This window comes from Symphalangus syndactylus, chromosome 23 (genome assembly GCF_028878055.3).
Source record: "Symphalangus syndactylus isolate Jambi chromosome 23, NHGRI_mSymSyn1-v2.1_pri, whole genome shotgun sequence".
Classification (NCBI taxonomy): domain Eukaryota; kingdom Metazoa; phylum Chordata; class Mammalia; order Primates; family Hylobatidae; genus Symphalangus; species Symphalangus syndactylus.
Window position 1 is genome coordinate 42,601,137 of NC_072445.2, and position 20,073 is coordinate 42,621,209.

At 41.5% G+C, this 20,073-nt stretch overlaps 1 protein-coding gene across 3 annotated transcripts; it reads right to left on the reverse strand.

The window, feature by feature from the left end:
• Nucleotides 1–922: 922 nt before the first annotated feature.
• GPX5 (glutathione peroxidase 5) lies at nt 923–10,201 on the reverse strand. Of its 3 annotated transcripts, none has more exons than XM_055263914.2 (6): nt 10,115–10,201; nt 6,799–6,858; nt 6,401–6,494; nt 4,009–4,126; nt 3,482–3,581; nt 923–1,930 (listed from the first exon to the last, which is right to left on the reverse strand). In XM_055263914.2, the coding sequence occupies exons 1-6, from the start codon at nt 10,199–10,201 to the stop codon at nt 1,724–1,726; spliced, it is 666 nt and encodes a 221-aa protein (XP_055119889.2). In that variant the 3' UTR covers nt 923–1,723. The 3 variants fall into 3 exon arrangements, with proteins under 3 accessions (XP_055119889.2, XP_055119891.2, XP_055119890.2); XM_055263916.2 differs by lacking the exon at nt 10,115–10,201 and adding an exon at nt 7,632–7,834 and having other exon boundaries at nt 6,401–6,481; nt 6,786–6,858; XM_055263915.2 differs by lacking the exon at nt 10,115–10,201 and adding an exon at nt 7,627–7,834 and having other exon boundaries at nt 6,401–6,481; nt 6,786–6,858.
• Between the last annotated feature and the right edge of the window lie 9,872 nt (nt 10,202–20,073).

Below are 20,073 nucleotides of genomic sequence, written 5' to 3' on the forward strand. Positions count from 1 at the left end.
CTGAACTTTAGGTTTTGGTGCTCTTAAGTTGCAGATAGGAGAGGTCCTTTATACATCCCATGGAGAAACACTTTTACAGTTAGCCTTAATTTAATAGTATATCATCCTCAGTCTTTATCTCTCTCCAAAACATCAATTTCCTCTGGCAACGACCATCCAATTCTATTACGTTATAATTACCATTCCCCTAATGTTTCTCAAGCACCTAAAACTTCATGTGTGCTAGTGCGTATTCTTCCACCAGTTTACCATACCAGTTCAGGTTTGGCGAAAGTTTTGACAACCGCACTGCTACTTGTGCCAGTAGTTGTTTGTGCTCCACCCATCTTCTCATCATCAACCAGATGGTGAATAATTCATCTTCAAAATCTCCTCTTAGCATATTCTTTCTCAGATCATATTTGGTACCAACAATTACTGGTTGGATTCCCTAGAAAGTAGACTCTAAGATGGATATTTGCATTCAGAAAGTTTACTAGGGCATTAACTGAGAATCAGCATGGAGGGTTGGCGGGGGTGGGGGTGGAAAAGAAGAGAAGCAGAATTTGTCAGAGGGAAAAATCGGGGTGCAGTGCAAGCACAAAATGCCACTGGCCTACCCCTTGTGCATGTCTAGAGCTAGTACGGCCCTTCAAAGTTGTGCTAAGTTGAGCAGTCAGGGTTTGGCCTCTATGCCTCTCAGGGACCAGTAACTGGATACAGGCTGCCCTGGAAAGGGGACAAATTTAGGTTTAGGCAATTCCTGAAGAGGAATGACAACTGAGAGACATCAGGTGACAACCTTCCAAACATAAATCTTTCTGTCTGGGGGGCTCAGGTCATGTGGGCAATACATCATTTGTGACAGAGTAAGAAGGAGGAGGGAGATAAAATGAGTTCAAGCACCAGACAGGATTTTAAAACCACCATAGAGATTGTTGATGCTGCAGAAAACATTTTATTGGAGACAGTGGCAGGGCTCATTCTGAAGATGAGGAATCCAGGGTTGAGATGAGGAATCCGGGGTTGAGATGGGAAATCCCATCCTTCAAAAGATGAAGGGCATTCCTGTCCAGGTGCCATAACCCGAATGCACTAAAGATCAGACAATAACGAAAACTTTTGTAGGGCCAGAGACAGATTCTGGGTTCCACCAGCATGGAGATGGGCCTCTCTTCTTGTGAAGCAATGTTCTTGCTCCCACAGGAGAATGGCTGGTGGGGGGAGGTGTCATGGATGAAAACAGAGCCAAAACAGTTGGAAACTGATGATACATGTTTGTCCTAGGAGACAAAAAATGTAATAGTCACACCTAAATTGTGTGACTATGACCCCATTGCTATTTCTACACCTCCAGGGTGGAGAGAGATGGAAGAGTCAGAATGTCTAGGAATGTTCTTCTTCAGGATGTGATGGCCAACTGAACCATTGTCGTGGAAGGATGGTTTCCGTCTGGTGGATATGAATGATTCAACCTGTAACAGAGGTCTGGGGATCTTAGGTTTCCATTTTTTTTCAGTCTTCACCCACATACTCTTGAGAGGCAAAAGAGCAGTAGCCTTCCAAATATGAATCTAGTTTGTGGAGAGTGGGAACTCTGGCAGTATGTGGAGGTGATTTACTCAGGTGGAGCCCATGCAGGAAGAGAGTGTGGTGAGAAGATGGATATTCCTTTTTTGGGGGGAAGGGGGGAGCAAGTCATTAGGTGAGAAGTAGGATTGCTCCTGCCCTTAACTCCACCTTCCTATTTGGTTTTGAATTGCTTCAAGTACGCCAGGATGTCTGTCTTCACTGAGCTGACCGTAGCCCGGTGGGACCAGCGCATGACAGGGATTCCATCAGGCCCCACCAGGAACTTTTCAAAGTTCCAACGGATGTCATGGACCTTTACAGGGTCCCAGGATATAGATTTGAATGTGCCCAAAATCTCAGAGGGATGAGGACAGGAGTGCTAAAGCAGAGAGATGGAAAAGAGAAACAATGTTATTTCTGCTCCTGGATGATCCAGGCTATTTTTACCCACAGGTAATCCACCCCCTCCTATACCTAGATATTTTAACTTCCTGTTATTCCTTAAAAACTCCATAGATTCTTGAATCAGCACTATGCCAACTACCAAGAATATTATAGATATTATAGCAAAATCTACTTTCTTTCGGTTTCTCCCCATAGCCCCATCACAAAATTTTGCTGCCATGGATAAGACATGTTACCTTTTATGCTTTTGGTTTCCTTTTCTTCAAAGTAAATAGCTTGGATTGGAATGTGGTTTTCCAGGTCTTAGGGTTCCATGGGCCACTAATATTTCAATAATTATCTTTTGGGACCAACACTGAATTACTAATATTTTGTCAAATAACAAAAATATTTAAAACACCATCATTTTGTCACTTAATTTAAAAAGACCATTGGAAGAATAAACTGCATGTGGGTCATAATTTGTGAATAAAGGGAAGCCCTATAAGTTAGACGAGTTGAGTTTATAAGAAACTTCCTACACTGTTCTTTTTTGTTTGTTTTTGAGACTGAGTCTCGCTCTGTCGCCCAGGCTGGGGTGCAGAGGCACAATACTCTGTTCTATTGTCTTCAGTTTATTGAGGATATGTAAAGTCTTAACATAGACTAGTCTTGGTTCACAGTCCAGCATTTAGGAGCAATTCACTTTGGTAATCTTTAGGGTTCTTTCAGCTCTGGCATTCTCTATGTCTAAAAGTCAGTGTTTCATAAAAGGTAACTACTATACTGTATCATACCTGTTGGTTTGTTACTTTTTTTGTTCTTGTTTTTTTGAGACAGTGTCTTGCTTGGTTGCCTAGTGTGGAATGCAGTGGCACAATCATAGCTCACTTCAGCCTCCAGCTCCTGAGCTCAAGCAGTCCTCTGGCCTCAGCCTCCCGAGTAGTTGAGACTACAGGTACATGCCACCACACCCAGCTAATTTTTTGATTTGTTTTGTAGAGACAGGGTTTCACTATGTTGCTCAGGCTGTCCTTGAACTCCTGGCCTCAAGCAATTCTCCTGTCCTGCCTCAGTCTTCCAAAGTGCTGGGATTACAGGCATGAACCACCACACCCAGCTATATAGCTAATGGTTTCTAACTCTCTCTCCAGTATAAACTCATCAAGGGTAGAGACTATGCCTTATTCATCTTTATATCCTTATTATTTAGATTGCTTTATAAATAGTGGGCATTCATCAAGTGTACCTGGAATGAATGAATGAATGAATGAATGAATGAATGTCAATGAGCAAAAGAGGGTGGTCCTAGTAAAAGTTGCCATTCCACACAACTCTGTTCACCACGCAAAGTTAGAGCCCCATAGATACTCACAGATTAATATTCAGATCAGCATGTGCAATGTGGAATGCTGATCTGGAGGTTTTTCTCCACAAAGACCAATCCCACCTCCAGGCATGAGCCCTTGGATCCATTTCTGCCACACCAACTCTATGCTAGGAATATTGGAAAAGAGGAGGAGGCTTATGCCAGGAATTTACTCACCTTCAAGAAGCTGAAGACTTTCTGTTCTTTTTCACCATTCACATCACCTTTCTCAAAAAGCTGGAAATTAGGTACAAATCCTCCCCCTGGACGGACATACCTACAACAAGCCATAATGTTCCCAGGAAGCTCCAGGATATGCAAGTAAAGGTTATAATGGGACACTAGGATTTGAAGTCATGAGAAAGGGGAGAAAGAGGGAAGTATCGTTGTGGATGGGGAGGAATATGGCTGTGTTTTGACTTTGGGCTCTCTGACTCACTTTATTTCTCTCTATCCCATGACTCGTCTCTTTTCCGCCATCCCTTCTGTCCTCCATAGTCCATCCAAGTCTCAGCCAGGGATGGAGAGAGAGTCTCTGGAAACTGCCAGACACTCATCAGGGTAGGCCAAAGTTAAACTCTGCTTGTGATGCCCCTGAGCCTATTAATCCATAACTCCCCAGGAAGTTCCTGAGCTGGAAGGGCCTCTGGAGACTGAGGAAAGGTACACAGGCACCTCCTATTGGATTTCAAGAGGACACTTACTTGAGCCCAGGAAGAATCTCTTTGTTATCTCCCGGTTCTTGCTTTCCAAATTGGTTGCAGGGAAAGCCCAGCACAACTAGACAATAGGGCTTCAGCTCTTCCTGGAGTGCATTTAGTTCTGTGGTTAGAGGAGTGACAATTTTGGTCTGGGTAGAGATTCTGCCTTGTGCAGGGATCTTTCCCTGGGGTTACCCATTTTACAGAGAAGGAAAAAGAGGCCCAGGGAGGGAAACAGCTCTGCATCAGAAGGGCTGTTAGTGGCATAGCTGAAGTTAGAGGCCGGATCTTCAGACATGCACTCAAAAGCCCTTTGTCATGTTGCAGTGTTTCCCATACCTGCAGCACATCACAATCAGCTGAAGGCCCTTTCCTAAAAATAGGGATGCCCAGGTCCCATTTCAGAGAGTTTTCTGTTCCTCTGAAATGGGGCTTAGTCATCTTTTTTATTCAAAAGCTCAACAGGTGATTTTTCTTTTTTCTTTCGTTTTTTTTTTTTTTTTTTTTGAGACAGAGTCTCACTCTGTCGCCCAGGCTGGAGTGCAGTGGCGCGATCTCGGCTCACTGCAACCTACGTTTCCCGGGTTCAAGCGATTCTCCTGCCTTAGACTCCTGAGTAGCTGGGACTACAGGCACATGCCACCATGCCCAGCTAATTTTTTTGCATTTTTAGTAGAGACGGGGTTTCACTGTGTTAGCCAGGATGGTCTCGATCTCCTGACCTTGTGATCCACCTGCCTCGGCCTCTCAAAGTGCTGGGATTACAGGCGTGAGCCACCGCGCCCGGCCTGAATCTTTCTTTTTTAAAGGAAAAGACACAGACAATGAGGGCTGAGCTGCTCTCCTCTGTGCAGCCTGGCTCACCCCGAGTGGAGTGGAAGTAAAACTGACAAAGGCAAAGCAGAGAAATTTGAAATCAACCATCCTAACATTTTTCAACAATCCTCAAGATGCTGAAGATGCATTCTTCCTAAAAATCCTCAGTGATATGCTGAAAAACAAGCTTCAGCTGCCTTCGTCCACTACCAGGAAGTTTTCCAATTTGTCTGCTCAGACTTTTATAATCATCTTCTTTGTTAACCCTTTCTGAGCCAGATGCCTTTCCCTTGACAAACACTAACCAGTCCCACTCAGATTCAGCTCAGCCAACTGGTACCTCCTCTAGTCCTTTTTAAAAAAACAGAGATTGCCTTCCTGTTTTCACAGGGTTCCTCAGTATCCCTCCCTACGTCATTCTGTTATCTGTTATTTGCAGGGTGGAAACTGAATAAATCAATTCTTAAAGTCCCTATAAACTGGGAAAATAAATTATGGTCCAATAAATATTATTCAGTCTTAAGAAAGAATGAGGAAATGATCTGAACTCAAATGTATTTTATTAACTAAAAAATCAGGGCAGCAAATAGTATTTATTGTGTCTCATCAGCTGGGGAGGGGGGAGCAGAAAAAAGAATATCTATGTATTCTGTAAACATGGTAATATTGGTCTACTGAAGGGAGGGGAAGAAGGTGGAAACCTTTGGTTCTAAAGCTTTTTCCTTTTGAACTTTGAGACTTGTGAATATAATACTTATTCAAAACATAATTAAAAACAAAAAATGAAGGTCTTATTACTTTAAATATAAGAAGTACATTTGTCTCTGGTATAATCCACCCTGATTGTTATTCACTGATTTTTAAACCACATGCCCTAAAATATGAGAAAATTCTTCCCTGAATAATGTAAAAAAAAAGGGAGGAAAAACTACATCCTAGAAAGGGGTTGAGGTTGGAGAGGGAGTATTTGCTTCTATTACAGCCTCATCCGCCAGCCCTCACTCTAATCAAATGCAGTTCCAGGTATAAAACTCCTTTTTCTTGTCACTGTAAGTTACCTGTAGAACCTTGCAAAAGTCTCAAAAACATGGGTCTTCTGTCCTGTATTTATCAAGAAGACTTCTGGAATCTTCTGAGAGGCTCCTAGTTCTCAAGTATATATTGATTCCCCTGGAAATCTCAGGGAAAAGCAGAGGCAGGGCATGGGGAAGGGGTTAGCACATTTTTTCTGTAAAGGGCCAGATAGGAAATATTTCAGACTTTGTGGGCCATATGGTTTCTGTCATTACTACTCCTACAACTACTGACCTCTATTTTACAGCATGAAAGCAGCCACAGGTGATGTGTAAATGAACAGGGACGGCTGCATTCCGATAAAACTTTGTTAACAAAGCCAGGCTGACCAAATTTGGCCTGTCCACCCTTGCTTGCTGACTTCTGATATGGGGGATGAAGTCACTTGATTGTGAGTATTTATTGTGGTACATAATTATAATTAAAATATAATTCCAAGTATAATTTAGAATATGATCAGCTGGAAAATTTAGTCCCAAAGAGAAGTAGCTATGAATTCTCTTACCAGGATATTGCGCTGTCAGACCACAGTAGGTGGCCACGTTGATGAAGAGGATGTGCTTGCCCACATACTGCTTGAAGGAAACATATTCATTCTTTTTTTTTTTTTTTTTTTTTTTGAGACGGAGTCTCGCTCTGTCGCCCAGGCTGGAGTGCAGTGGCGCCCTCTCGGCTCACTGCAAGCTCTGCCTCCCGGGTTCACGCCATTCTCCTGCCTCAGCCTCTCCGAGTAGCTGGGACTACAGGCGCCCGCCACTACGCCCGGCTAATTTTTTTGTATTTTTAGTAGAGACGGGGTTTCACCGTGGTCTCGATCTCCTGACCTCGTGATCCGCCCGCCTCGGCCTCCCAAAGTGCTGGGATTACAAGCGTGAGCCACCGCGCCCGGCCATATTCATTCTTATTAAGTGCGATGGCCTCATAGTCATAGATGGTGGCTTTCTCATCTTTGTGGCAATCCATCTGGAAGTTTTTTTTAAGTGATAATATTGGTAACAATAATTCCTGGCATCTGTGTAATCTTTCAAAGAAGTCAAAGAATAGTTATGTTCTAACCAAGACCTAGAAAACAAATAAGAGTTGTCTAAAGTGTCAGTGACAAGACTGAAACTTGGTTCTTGTAACTTGGAAATAAAAAATCAAGTCTCATAAGCCAGGCAGAGAAAGACAAGCATTGCATGTTCTCACTTATTTGTGGGATCTAAAAATCAAAACAATTGAACTCATGGAGATAGAGAGTAGAACGATGGTTACCAGAGGCTGGGAAAGATACTAGGAGGGTGGGAGGGAGGTTGGGATGATTAATGGGAAAAAAAAGATAGTTAGAAAGAATAAATAAGACCTAGTATTTGATAGCACAACAGGGTGACTATAGTCAATAATAATTGTACATTTTAAAATAACTAAAAGCATATAATTGGATTGTTTGTAGCACAAAGGGGAAATGCTTGAGGGGATGGATACCCCATTTTCCATAATGTGATTATAACACATTGCATGTCTGCATCAAAACATCTCTTGTACTCTCTCTCTATCTCTATCTCTCTGTATATATACACACTTATTATGTACCCTCCCCCCTCCACACACACACGTAAGAATCAAGTTTCCTATTATTTTGAAAGATGTGAGATACCAGGAAATGCACGGATAATGGAAAAGGGTATTGATTCATAAGCTGGAATGGTAGGAGCTGGAAGTAAGTGGGGCCGAAGAGAAAAGCACACTTGCCTTACATGCTTCTGTAAAAAACAGGCTACTCCTTGGCTCTGGATTGAAGGCCTCCTGCCTGGAAGGGAGGGTTTTAAATTGCTGAACTATTTTTAGGATAGCTTAGTTGCTTCTCTTTCCCCAGGTCTTCTGACCTCTTACTCCACTCATCAGCAGGTAGAGTAGAAAGAACACTGCCCTGGGAATCAGAAGCCAGCTCCATTGTTAAATTCCTTTGTGAACCTGGGCAATTCCCATCCCTGGCCTTCAGTTTCCCCATGAGTAAAATGAGGATATTTATCTAGATTCTTACTAGAACTCCAAGTGGGCTTCCATGTTTAACATTCTAGAATCTAATATTATCCCCACCTTGAATAACTTTCTGCTGTCACTGTCTTACTAACATGGTGGTCGTGTAAGCCAATACTGTGAAATCCCAGCTTTTGGTAGCTCTCAAGAAAGGAGATGGAGAACCCTAAAGTCCATCTGCAAGTGAGTCCCTGAAATCTCTCGGGCAGCATCCAACCCACCACCCACCCAGCTCATCAGCCCATTGTGCTCTAGGTGTCTAATATCCACTTTCATCCTCCATTCCACCTATCCCATTCCTTCTCAAATCTCATGAATATATTAATATTTGAGCAGACTTCCACACAACATTTCTTAAGTTCCACCTAACAAATTAGTCCTGCCTGAAATTCTTATTGCATGTTCTTTTATTAAATTCCTCTACAAGGCAAGTCTCATCTTATTGCTCCTTTGTCTCTACCCTTACAGTGTTCATGCAGTACCCCAAGTGTACTGATGCCATAGTGTTCACCAGCACATGCTGATCCCTTTTCTTATACTGGGGAAGCTGCCACAAATTGCTCGTGGAATACAGAACATATATGACAGGAATATGAAAAGGAAGCTATATGTCCAAACCATCCAGTGAGAAAAAGGTGGAAAGGAACTGGCTAGAGAAAAGAGAGAAGGGCATTATCAGATAAGGAATGTCCAGACAAACTACAATTAAACTAAACTTCCTGGGAATGCAGTAGTCTAGTAAGAATTTTGGTTGAACATCATCTGCCCCCATTCAGAGAAGGAGTAATGCAAAACAAAACAAAACACAACTTTTTTCTAGTCCTGCAATCCCACTGATTTATCACCAGCATACTAGGTTGTAGCTACTCACTTCTTACTCTTGAGGAAATAGATATTTTTCTATGCAGGTTTTTACAGCTTTCCCTAAATTTATACACATATACATGCACCAGCAAAATTGAGGGATCTATAAAGAGAATATTGTGTGAAAGTATCTGTTTCTATCTCCATGTTACATAGTTTCAAGTTAAACATTTGCAAGAATTTGCCTTTTTTTTCTTTTGCTACTGCAATGACAATCACTCACAGTCATGTTGGGTACCAGTACGCAAAAGCTTAGAGAGACTCTCAATTCAAAGACTTCTTTTAGTCCAGTTTACTTCTGATATTGACTGTTGTTTCAAATTTATTGAAATCCATATAACATGTCTCAACTCTCTCTAGACGCGGCTTCTATTAAGCAAATTCTGCAGCCCAGAGTCTCCACACTCAATTAAGCACCACGGGTAACATAAAAACCATATCAATTCTCAAAATAGAAGTTCACCCAGGATATTATCTAGTTAATTTTAGAGGCGAGGGGTGGGGAGATCTTATTAGAACTGCATTTTGTAGAATGTATTATATGCACAATAATTGTTATTCACCCACCCATAAGGTAGTTACTGTTACCCATAAATTTACAATTAGAAAACAGAGGTTAATTTGTCCAAAGCCAAAGTGGTAACCCATTATGTAAATGAAAGTTTGCCTTTACCTAACTTCATGATTATTCTTTGCCTCCAAGTTGTCGCATTCATTATTATCCTTTCCTGAACTGCCCCTTTTGCTGCCAGACACACGTGTCTTATCAATAAGGTAATGAGCCATGAATTGGGCATAGAACCAAGGCCAGAATCCAAGATGCCTGACTCCAAATCCAGTTGTTTTAGGGCTCTGATTTTTTTTTTCATGTTTTATGTTTCTCTGATAACTCTCTGACTTTATCCATCCTTAAAACTTCCACATTCACTTTTTCCTCCCCTTCAAGGGGTTGTTGCTGAGCTGTGTCTGAGACAAGTCCACTCAGCTTCTCCTTCAAACCCCAGTCCCCACCTGCTCTAAGGCCCATCTCTGTCCCAGCCTCAGACCCAGCTCTGAAGCAGAGACTGATGTGGCTGGAGAGGTCTCCAGGGGGCCTCCACCTGAAGAAGGAGAGAAAGGACTACAGTGTGGAGACCCGTTCTTCCCTAGTCATATTCAACGCAAGGAATACCCATCCACAGGAGTGAAGAAGATTCAAGGAGAAAAAAAGCAAGGTTTAGGGGAACCAGCAAAGAAGAAGAAAGCAGGAGTTGGAGTCTTACAAGAGGGACTGGAGGGCAGGGTCTAGGAGTAGGACAGAAGAGTAACTACCATGCCCTCGCTGGAGCTCACTCACCTTCATCTTCTCCTGCTTGGCACTTGTTTGTACAAAGCAGGCTAGGAGAAGGGGAAGCAGATAGATGACCCTTAACTGTGTAGTCATGACTAGTGTTTGTAGATTGCTAGTCTGGGGGCCTGAGGTCCTTGCCCACCTCCGCAGTCTTTTGGTATCTTGGCAGGGACTTAGCCCAAGCCCCCACAGGCCAATCACAGAGCTGCAAGGATTCCTGACGCATTAGATCGGGGTGAGGATCGCAGAACTCAAACCACATCCTGTCCCACACACACCCCTGTGCGCTCACCAGTGCAATGAGGACCTGGGACTCATAAGTTCTGGGAAAATTATAAATGGGTGATGACAAGCCCTTTGAGGTCCTTAAACACTGCTGTCTGTTTTTTTTTTTTTTTTTTTTTTTTTTTTTTTTTTTTTTGAGACGGAGTCTCGCTCTGTCACCCAGGCTGGAGTGCAGTGGCGCGATCTCGGCTCACTGCAAGCTCCGCCTCCCGGGTTCACGCCATTCTCCTGCCTCAGCCTCTCTGAGTAGCTGGGACTACAGGCGCCCACCACCACGCTTGTCTGTTTTTCCTCAATGTATGGAAGTGTCTGGATGCTGATGCAACCTCCCAGTAAAATCACTGCAAAAGGGTTGGTCTGGACATTTCAAAGTTATTTCTAATATTATTTGAGCTTAAAAATAAATCAAAGGATGGGCCAGCCATCTAGGATCTCTCAAAATGAGTTAGGAGGAAACTGGCCCGAGGAGGGGAAATAGTCACAATGTATGCGAAGGACAGCAAATTAACACAAATCCTTAGAAATGATTTCAAGTGCTTATATATCAGTAAGAAAAAACTACCAGACCAACAGAAAAAAATGGGCATGAGGCAGAAAATCAAATGGTATCTGTGGTAGGATACAATGTTCTCTCTTACCAATAATCAAAGAAGTGTAAATACGAAAAGACACATTCCACACTTATCAGATCGGCAAAAGTTAAAAGGAATGGTGATTCCCAGCCTGGGCTCCGTTTGGTATAGGAGGCTCTTACACGATGGGTGGGGGAATGGTGAATACTAATGTTGCCAACTTTCTGGACAATAATCTGACATTCTGAATACAATGCTTTAAAAAAGTAAATAACTTTTACAAAATAATTATATATTTACAAAAATTGCAAACATTCCTCTTTTTTTTCTATTTTTTTAACTTTTATGTTAAGTTCAGGGGTACATGTGCAGGTTTGTTATATAGGTAAACTTGTGTCATGGGGGTTTGTTCTACAAATTATTTCATCACTCAGGTATTAAGACTAGTACCCAGTAGTTATTTTTCCTGATCCTCCCCCTCCTCCCACCCTCCACCCTCTAATAGGCCCCAGTGTGTGTTGTTCCCCTCTATGTGTCCATGTGCTCTCATCATATCTTCCACTTATAAGTGAGAATATGTGGTATTTGGTTTTCTGTTCCTTCATTAGTTTGCTAAGGATAATGCCCTCTAGCTCCATCCATGTCCCTGCAAAGGACATGATCTTGTTTTTATTTATGACTGCATAGTATTCCATGGTGCATATGTACCATATTTTATCTAGTTTATTATTGGTGGGCATTTAGATTGATTCTATGTCTTTGCTATTGTGAATAGTGGCAAGTACTCCTCTTAATAGCCTGGAAGCCCAGAGCCCAAAAATAATCATGGAAAGCCCCTCTAAAAATAAAGTTGCTTTGCCTTTTAACTGGTATACAAGCCCCATTCATTCAGCAACAGTTTCCAATGACCTCTCAGTAGTCTTGGCTAAAATTTTAGACTATATGAGTTGATGAATGCAGGCCTGGAGCCCCAGGAATTTCTGGGTTTCTCACATAAATAACATAGTTAATCACTGCTGACTTCACAGGAGATGGACCAAGACATTCTTCCCTTTTGTCTACCATACAGGTTTAATTTTTGGATCCCTAGCACTAATATTTAATTAATCATGCTCCTAAGTTCACAATCGTTTGTCCTTGCAAAGCCCTTCTCTTGTTTTATTTTTTATATCCTTTGATTCCCAAACTCCACTCTCCTTCCCCTATCATAAGTATATTTAATATGTTTAATATGCATATTATTTGTATTCTTGAACAATTTATATATTCCTCATTAGATTATTAGCTCTTTAAAGTTTAAAAAAATTAGTTACTCATTTTTTCCCCCCATTTGGACCTGAGTTTCAAAGGGTTGAGCTATGCTCTTAAATTTATGGCGTTTGTCATCATTAGGCTGTGCAGGGATTCTCTCATATTAATTAAAAATTTTTTTTTGTCTCCAATCCACTGCCATTTTCCTACCTTTTAGAGAGAAGGAGTGGCAAAGGAACAGATATTACAGACTGGAAAGTGTTGGTGCGTTGGCTGTTTCTAGTGCTTTGAAACTACAAAAAAGGAGTGAATTCAGGAACTAAATGGGCTCTAATGAGATAAAGAGATGCTGAAAAATCTGTGGATTAGTGAAGAGGCTCAGGGTTGTTTCCCTTACTGCTCTTCCCACACATCTCCCCTCCTCCCATAGGATTGGCACTGCCAGCCCAGCTTTGCTGAACTTTCATGTTTAGGAAATGATAAATTCTTCCTCTCCAGTTCTAAGTTCGTTTCCAACCAGCCCCCTCCACCAGCCCTGCCTCTTCCAGGTTCACACAAAATCTTGCCTCCACCTCCTTGTAACTGAAGTATAAGTGAGGTTTTATTCTTGAAGTCTCACTGGGTTTAATTTTCCACCAGTCTCAGGGAGTCTGGGCATTCAAGAGCTCTCTTGGAAAACAGAAGCTTTTTGTTATCTCGGATTTCTGATCTCTTCTTAGAGCCCTCTAATCTAAGAGCCCTCTAATCTAAGGGGAGGAGCCCATGCAATGCCTCACCCAGCCACAAAACACCCAAAGCCCTTCAAGTTTCCTGCTTTGTGGCACCTCTTGGCCCCAGATGTTGACTCGCCTGCCCGTCTCCCCTCTATCACAGTTCAAAGAACTGTGGAGATCAAAATATCAAACCTCATTCCTTCCCAAGTTATGTGACTTTGGGCAAGCTGCTCTCTGTGCCTCTGGCCCTCATCTGTAAAACTGGTAGAATAATAAGAACTTCATAGGGCTAATTTTAGGGGAAAAAAAGAGATTAGTTTAAACTTACCACTGGACCCAGCCCAAGAAAAACACCCAGTGTTAATTCAACAGATGAACAAACAGGTGCTCGGATAGAAAATCCAACTTACCCAAAGCTTGTGTTTAGTGATGGCTGCTCCTCCCTTGCTGTTATAAATTCCTACTTTCTTCGCCACTTTATCTTTGCTTGTCACACAATAACTAACTTCTAGAGCAGAAGAGAAACTTTCATCATAAACCATGCCTCAATGGTCAGATCAAATGGCCTTCTCAAGCCCCTAGTTCCATTGTTTCAGTTTCCCTGGAGGCAAGAACTCTGTTCAGGGAGCTCATGCGCAGCAGGAGGCCACGTTGAGGGACTTCTTGTCATCATCCCCTGACTGTCTCACATAGTGGCTGCCTCCAGAGCCACATATCAAATCCCTGTTGCCTCTTTTCTGGAAGCTGAAATCATCTCCTACTTGTCTTCTCTCTTCCAGACTCTTCCTTTCTATACTTTTTCCTTTACCCTATTGCCACTGGAAACTCTAAACATCTATCTGATATCTCTCCCCATAAAAAGAGCCAGCAATGCTAACCAGTTTATTATAGCATCAAATCCAGAATCTCCAGCAAGGTATTTGAAGGTCTCCTGATGTGCTCTTTTTTTTTTTTTTTTTTTTTATACTTTAGGGTTTTAGGGTACATGTGCACAATGTGCAGGTTTGTTACATATGTATCCATGTGCCATGTTGATTTCCTGCACCCATTAACTCGTCATTTAGCATTAGGTGTATCTCCTAATGCTGTCCCTCCCCCCTCCTGATGTGCTCTTAACCTCCTTCTGGTCTTCACTCCCAGTCGCTCCCTATGTGAATCTCTCAGACAGCTACATTCGTTCCATTCTTCAAAACACACCTCCTTGGATTTAGATTTTTGACCTTGGAGGTCAATTGTGCTGAGAACATTGAGACCCCACTTCCCCTGGTCCAAATTATATACATTATGCAAATTATACATACATATATGTAATTTGACAGGAGAAGGAATTCCCACTGAAAGATAGGAAATACAACTTTATCAAATTTTACCTACCAAGTTTTTTTTTTTTTTTTTTGAGACACAGTTTCGCTCTTGTTACTCAGGCTGAGGTGCAATGGCGTGATCTCGGCTCACGGCAACCTCTACCTCCCGGGTTCAAGAGATTCTCCTGCCTCAGCCTCCTAAGTAGCTGGAATTACAGGCATCCACCACCATGCCTGGCTAATTTTTTGTAATTTTAGTAGAGACAGGGTTTCACCGTGTTGGCCAGGCTGGTCTCAAACTCCTGACTTCAGGTGATCCACTCTCCTCGGCCTCCCAGAGTGCTGGGATTATAGGTGTGAGCCACCGTGCCTGGCCTACCTATCAAGATTTTAGGTGCAAATGTTTGTAGCCTGAGCCATAGATTAAGGCTGAAAAGCCAATCCAGGCCTAAATTAAGCCATAAGGTCTGTCACTTCCTGACTTTAAAAATCCTATAATTACAAGCAGTTCATGATCTTACACATGGTGGGACACCTGGGTGGGAAAAATCAATGTCTGAATCGCTGCGTAGTTTTCCCAACCAGACTCCAATTTTTCCAATATGAGGTCATATTCTTATGAGAATAAGTTTCTTGCCCAAGGTCATGTAGTTAGTGAGTGGCAGTTTACAAATTGAAATGAGGGCTTTCAGACTCCCAGTCCTAGTTTCTGGTAATGACTTAATCCTACCTGAAAGTCAACATCAGGTTTTTTGTTTTTAGTTCTTTTGATTAGAAAGGAAATAGGTTTGATTCTTTCTCAGGGACAGTACACCTCTTTATTCAGATTCAAACCATAGCCTCTGAAACCACCCAAATCTAACTTAGAGATCTCTGTCCACCCTTTGGTTTTACTTGACTATTTTCCATGAATTAGAAAATCTCCCTTGGCATCTGGCATCTCCATTCAGGCCTCCAGGATTTTTCTTACTCTAGTTTTGTAAGCATGAGGCATAGGATCTACTCCAAGTCTGCCATTTTAAGTTACTATTACTTATGTTTATACAGAATTTATAGTTTACGAGCCTCTTTCACATCAATAATTTCATTTATCCCTCATAATCAGCCAGTTGCAGAGGTAGGATGGGCATCTTCAGCTTGAATTTGCAGTGGAAAAGTAAGTTCAGAAAGGAAAGGCGACTTGGTCAAAGATTCACAATTGTGTAAATGTACACCATAAACTTGAGTTTCAATTTCAAATCCACTTGTTGCTTCACCCTCAAGGCTCAATTACTCATAATGTATGTGTTCAGAAATGGAAGCAAATTCTAGAGAGATCACTGAATGTCCTTTGCCATTTAATTTTCATTCTCGTGTGTTCTTAACTTTCTGATCTTCTTCCCCCAAACATGATGAAGTTTGGGACTCACCTATGGTTGAAGCTGGCTCTGGCTCTAAACCTGAGCCTTTACTGAGGCAGCTGGCCCTGACACGCAGTCTTCCTGAATGGTCTCTTGTTTACGCCAAGCTTTCCTCCTCCAACTTGCTCCAGGAAGAACTCTGCTTCTTGGAGGTTGGGGTGGGGAGGTGGTGAGAGAAATAGTGTGCACTCCCCTAGACGGTGTTCCTATTACTCCTGCTTTAATGGATCCGGAAGGACATGGGGGAGAGAGAGCACTGTGTCCTTGCCCACACACAGGAATTTGAGTGACCCACACCATCCAAAACCAGATGCCCTCCCACCTGGAAACTCTGCAGTCTATGACTCAGATCCTTACTGCTCCCCAGGAAAGAATAAATATGCCTCACATCACCAGCACATACTGCAGACCATCACCAACAACTCGATAGAACTGTGGAACATGGAGAATGCCGCTCCTCTACAGGCCTGAATTTACCTATTTGCACAAAGAGGGAGTTGGATCAGAAAAATCACCAAAGTCCCTTTTAAGGCAGACAGTTTATTTTCTCAGCTTTTGAGAGATTCTTATCATTGGCACTTATCTGACTAATTCTTACTCCTAGAAGACTGGGAAACACGAGTAACAATCATACATTTTGAGTTCAAACATGTGTCTTATAGTTCATGTTTTTCAGGCCACAACAATATACATAAGAAGCAGATGCTAGTAAGGTTTCGAGATTGTCTCATCCAAGTCACAAGGCCTAGGCAGATAAATCTACAACTGTGTCCCCATAACAGTTGCAATCAGAATCTGATTTAGAACAAATTAAAGGCTGAGACAGTTTGGCTTCTCCTTTCCCGCTCTGCAATCCCTCAGCCTGTGGCAACTTGTGAAAGGCATCAAAGCCAGTTATAAAACACCAGGTTTTGATATAGAAACACCCTGTAGACATCCCAGAGATATCCCAGGGACAAATATTGGCTGTCTTCCTGGCTATGATCAGAAGGGGCAGACAATATTTACAGGTGAAGTGATATGTTGTTTGGAATTTACTTCCAAATAATTCAGTAAGGATGGGTATGTGTGCAAGGGTGGGGGCTGTGGTAACAAGCTTTTTCAGATGTAGGTAAAATGAAATTGGCAGTGAGTTGTATTGATTATAGATGCAGTGGGTAACAGGTAGGTGAGCTTAATTATACTCCTCTCTACTTTTTATATATGTTTGAAATTTTCCTTAATAAAAAAGTTGAATTAAAATGTAACAAGCTGGGAGCTTCAAGGTTAAGACCTTCTTTAACTGACAGATATAAAAGGAATAGAGCAGATAAGAAGATAAATAAGAGATAAATGAAGCAGGAAGGGAAATGAAAAAAGAAAGAAGAAAAAGAAATAATGGGAACTTATATCAGCATTTATTGAGTTGTTACTGTGTGTGCCAGGCATTTCCAGATATAAATTCTTAATCTTTATATTAACCGTCATTACTGTTATGTTGTTTTACAAAAAAAAAAGAACTTGATACACTGAAAAATTAAATAACTTGCCCAAAATTGTGTAGCAAGAAACAACTTAAAGCCAGGATTGTTTAAATCCTGAATCCAAACTCTTTTTCTCGTACACAATGAGGAGAGAGAACAGGAGAAAGTAATGAGAGGTAGCAAAGGGTAAAAAGTGTAGAAATGAAAAAAAAAAGAAAAGAAAAAAGTGAGATTCAGTGAATTCAGAATCAGGGAAGCAGTTAAGAAGCCTTCCAAAGCTATCACTGGAATAGGAGGTAACTAGGGCTGGCATTGCTCAAACCTTGACCGTTCTGAGGGATGATTAATCTTTCATTTAAGGCAAGTTAGTAGAAAATTCATTACCTGCCTTCTGCTGCGCTTGCTGCTGGGAAACAAGAAATTTTATCGTCTTCAAACAGTGGCAACAACCAGGAGGATCCATGATCTCCCAAACATTTGTGCCTCCCCTCTGATGGCCCTGCACTGACTTCTTGTGAGTGTCTGTGTGTGTGTGTGTATGTGTGTGTGTGCGTATGTGTTCAAGATAAATTAAAACAGAACAGGAATAAGGAAGAGATAATACAGAATTTGAGTAAAATGATAGTGTTACACCTTGACAATGATAAAAAGCTACACTATTTAACACATCCTTTGCTTCTTTCTTCTCCAGTGAGAAAAACGCATTTTTTAAATTTAAAAGAAGAAAAAAATGTAGAACAAAGAGGAAATTTAAAGTTAAACCTGAGATATTAATAAAAGTCACCTACTTGTTCTACGTGAATTTATTGACACAGCACAAACAAGCAGATCTCAAGATAAAAAATTAAAACCTTACATTGCCTGTATTGGTTCTGCAAAGCTGACATTAAAATATTTAGCAGGGCTGGGTTGGATGGCTCATGTCTGTAATCCCAGCACTTTAAGATGCCTAGGTGGGTGGATTGTTTGAGATCACCACCTCGAGACCATCCTGGGAAACATGGCAAAATCCCATCTCTACCAAAAATACAAAAATTAGCTGGGTTTGGTGGCATGCGACTGTAGTCCCAGCTACTCAGGGGGCTGAGGTTGGAGGATGGCTTGAGCCTTGGAGTCAGAGGTTACAAGTGAGCTGAGATCACACCACTGCACTCCAGGCTGGGTGACAGAGCCAGACCTTGTCCCAAAATGTGTGTGTGTATATATATTTAGAAGTGTGCCATGGGCACAACCAATCAGAACAAATCCTGGGCTCCAACAACTGCCGTGCATATTCCTGTGTATACACACTGAGGACCATCCCTGCCTGCAAGCACGAATGCTAGATGTCTTGGTAGACATGCAAATGTTTTGACTTTCCAAAGTAGGGGAAATGAACTTCAGAACCTAAGAAAAAGCTCCACTTGGGGCTTCTACTACTTTTTAAGACATATTTTAAACAAGTGAGTTATGAACATATGTGAGTGCTGATCACTGAATGGGAGCATAGCTTAACCAAAAATCAACCACAAGCATCTTGATTAAGAAATAAGGAATAAGTTAAACTCTAGTTCTGGGCAGAAACTTCTGCACTTGGCTTCTTTCTATCCGATAAACTTTAATGTATTTGGTGGAAGACACAAAAGGTATGCTGATCAAATGTGTAGATCATTGATAGATGATAAATATAGCTAGTCTGATAGATGACAGAATTCAGATTTAAAAGATCAATTGCTTGGGTGGATAGACAATAATAGGCACCAGCATTGCAGTGGCAATTCATATAAACTTTGATGTTTATTTGACCTTAATTTAAAAGTGAACAAATAAAAATTAAAAACTAAAATAAGTAAACCGATAATGTTTCAAAGATACTAGAGAAAATAATGCCATCTTGGACTCTACTGATTAGTATCTAAAGAGTATGCTCTTGATTGATGAAATCAGACCTGAAATAATGTTTCTATCTGTGGACAGAATAGGTTTTAAAATGTAAATTAATAAATCAAGCCAAATTCTAAGTAGGAGGGTGAGGATGTGAACTGGCTCCTAATATATATTAAGGCCTGGTCAAGCTCACCAGATCCCTGATTTGTGACTCAAGTTTCAGAAAGTTACCTCGGAAGTCTTGTTTGATAAAGCTATATCCATTATTTTGAATAAAAATACGTAATTTGTGTATCATAAAATCTCTCAGGAATGATCCCAAAGTACTTGCCAAGATTTGATCTAGAGTCAACCCCAGATAGATGGACTCTGGTGATGAAGACAGTTCTATCTACTAGAATCAGAACATTTCTGGAGGGAAGGTTACATCAGGGAAATCTGGCTGGCGTCAAATCAGAAAGGACCTTGAGTGCTTCATGGAAGAATTTCAAACTAAAAGTGTAAGAATTCAAGAGTAATTGGGGCATTTTAACATGAGTGATATCAACAAACCTGACCTTTAGAAAAGTCATAGAGGCAGAGTGTGAAGGAAACAGGGACTGGAGAAGATCCTGGAAGTGAGGAGACAGCTAAGGGATGAAAGCAAAATTCTTGGAAGGAGATAACAGGGAACTAAGGCTCCAAAAGAGGACGGGTGAAGGGCAATTGCAGCCCCATGGTACCTTTGGGTGTACCAGGGACATGAAGTGTTCCTTGTTTCCTCCTGTTCAGTGTGTGCTCCTGTACCTTCACTTCTCATTGCTGGAGGCAAGGACCCAAGGTACTCAAAAGTCTATCAAGAATGTGGGAACACCAAAACCTATGAAGTTGGGGTTTTAGGCCATTTGACCTACTGATGAGGTCTATAATGAAATGTCTCCTTACCTCTCAAGGGCTCATTACTACAAGGTGAGCAAATGTAAATTGTCTGAGATAGTAAAGATTTCATCACAATAATTATGATCCAAATGGAACCAGAGCAAGAGCTCTGGAGTAGGACGGAGAAGTTGCCTTCATTTCGCTGTTACCCACCCTGTGACTTTTTATATGTTATCTGTCTCTCTGAGCTTCA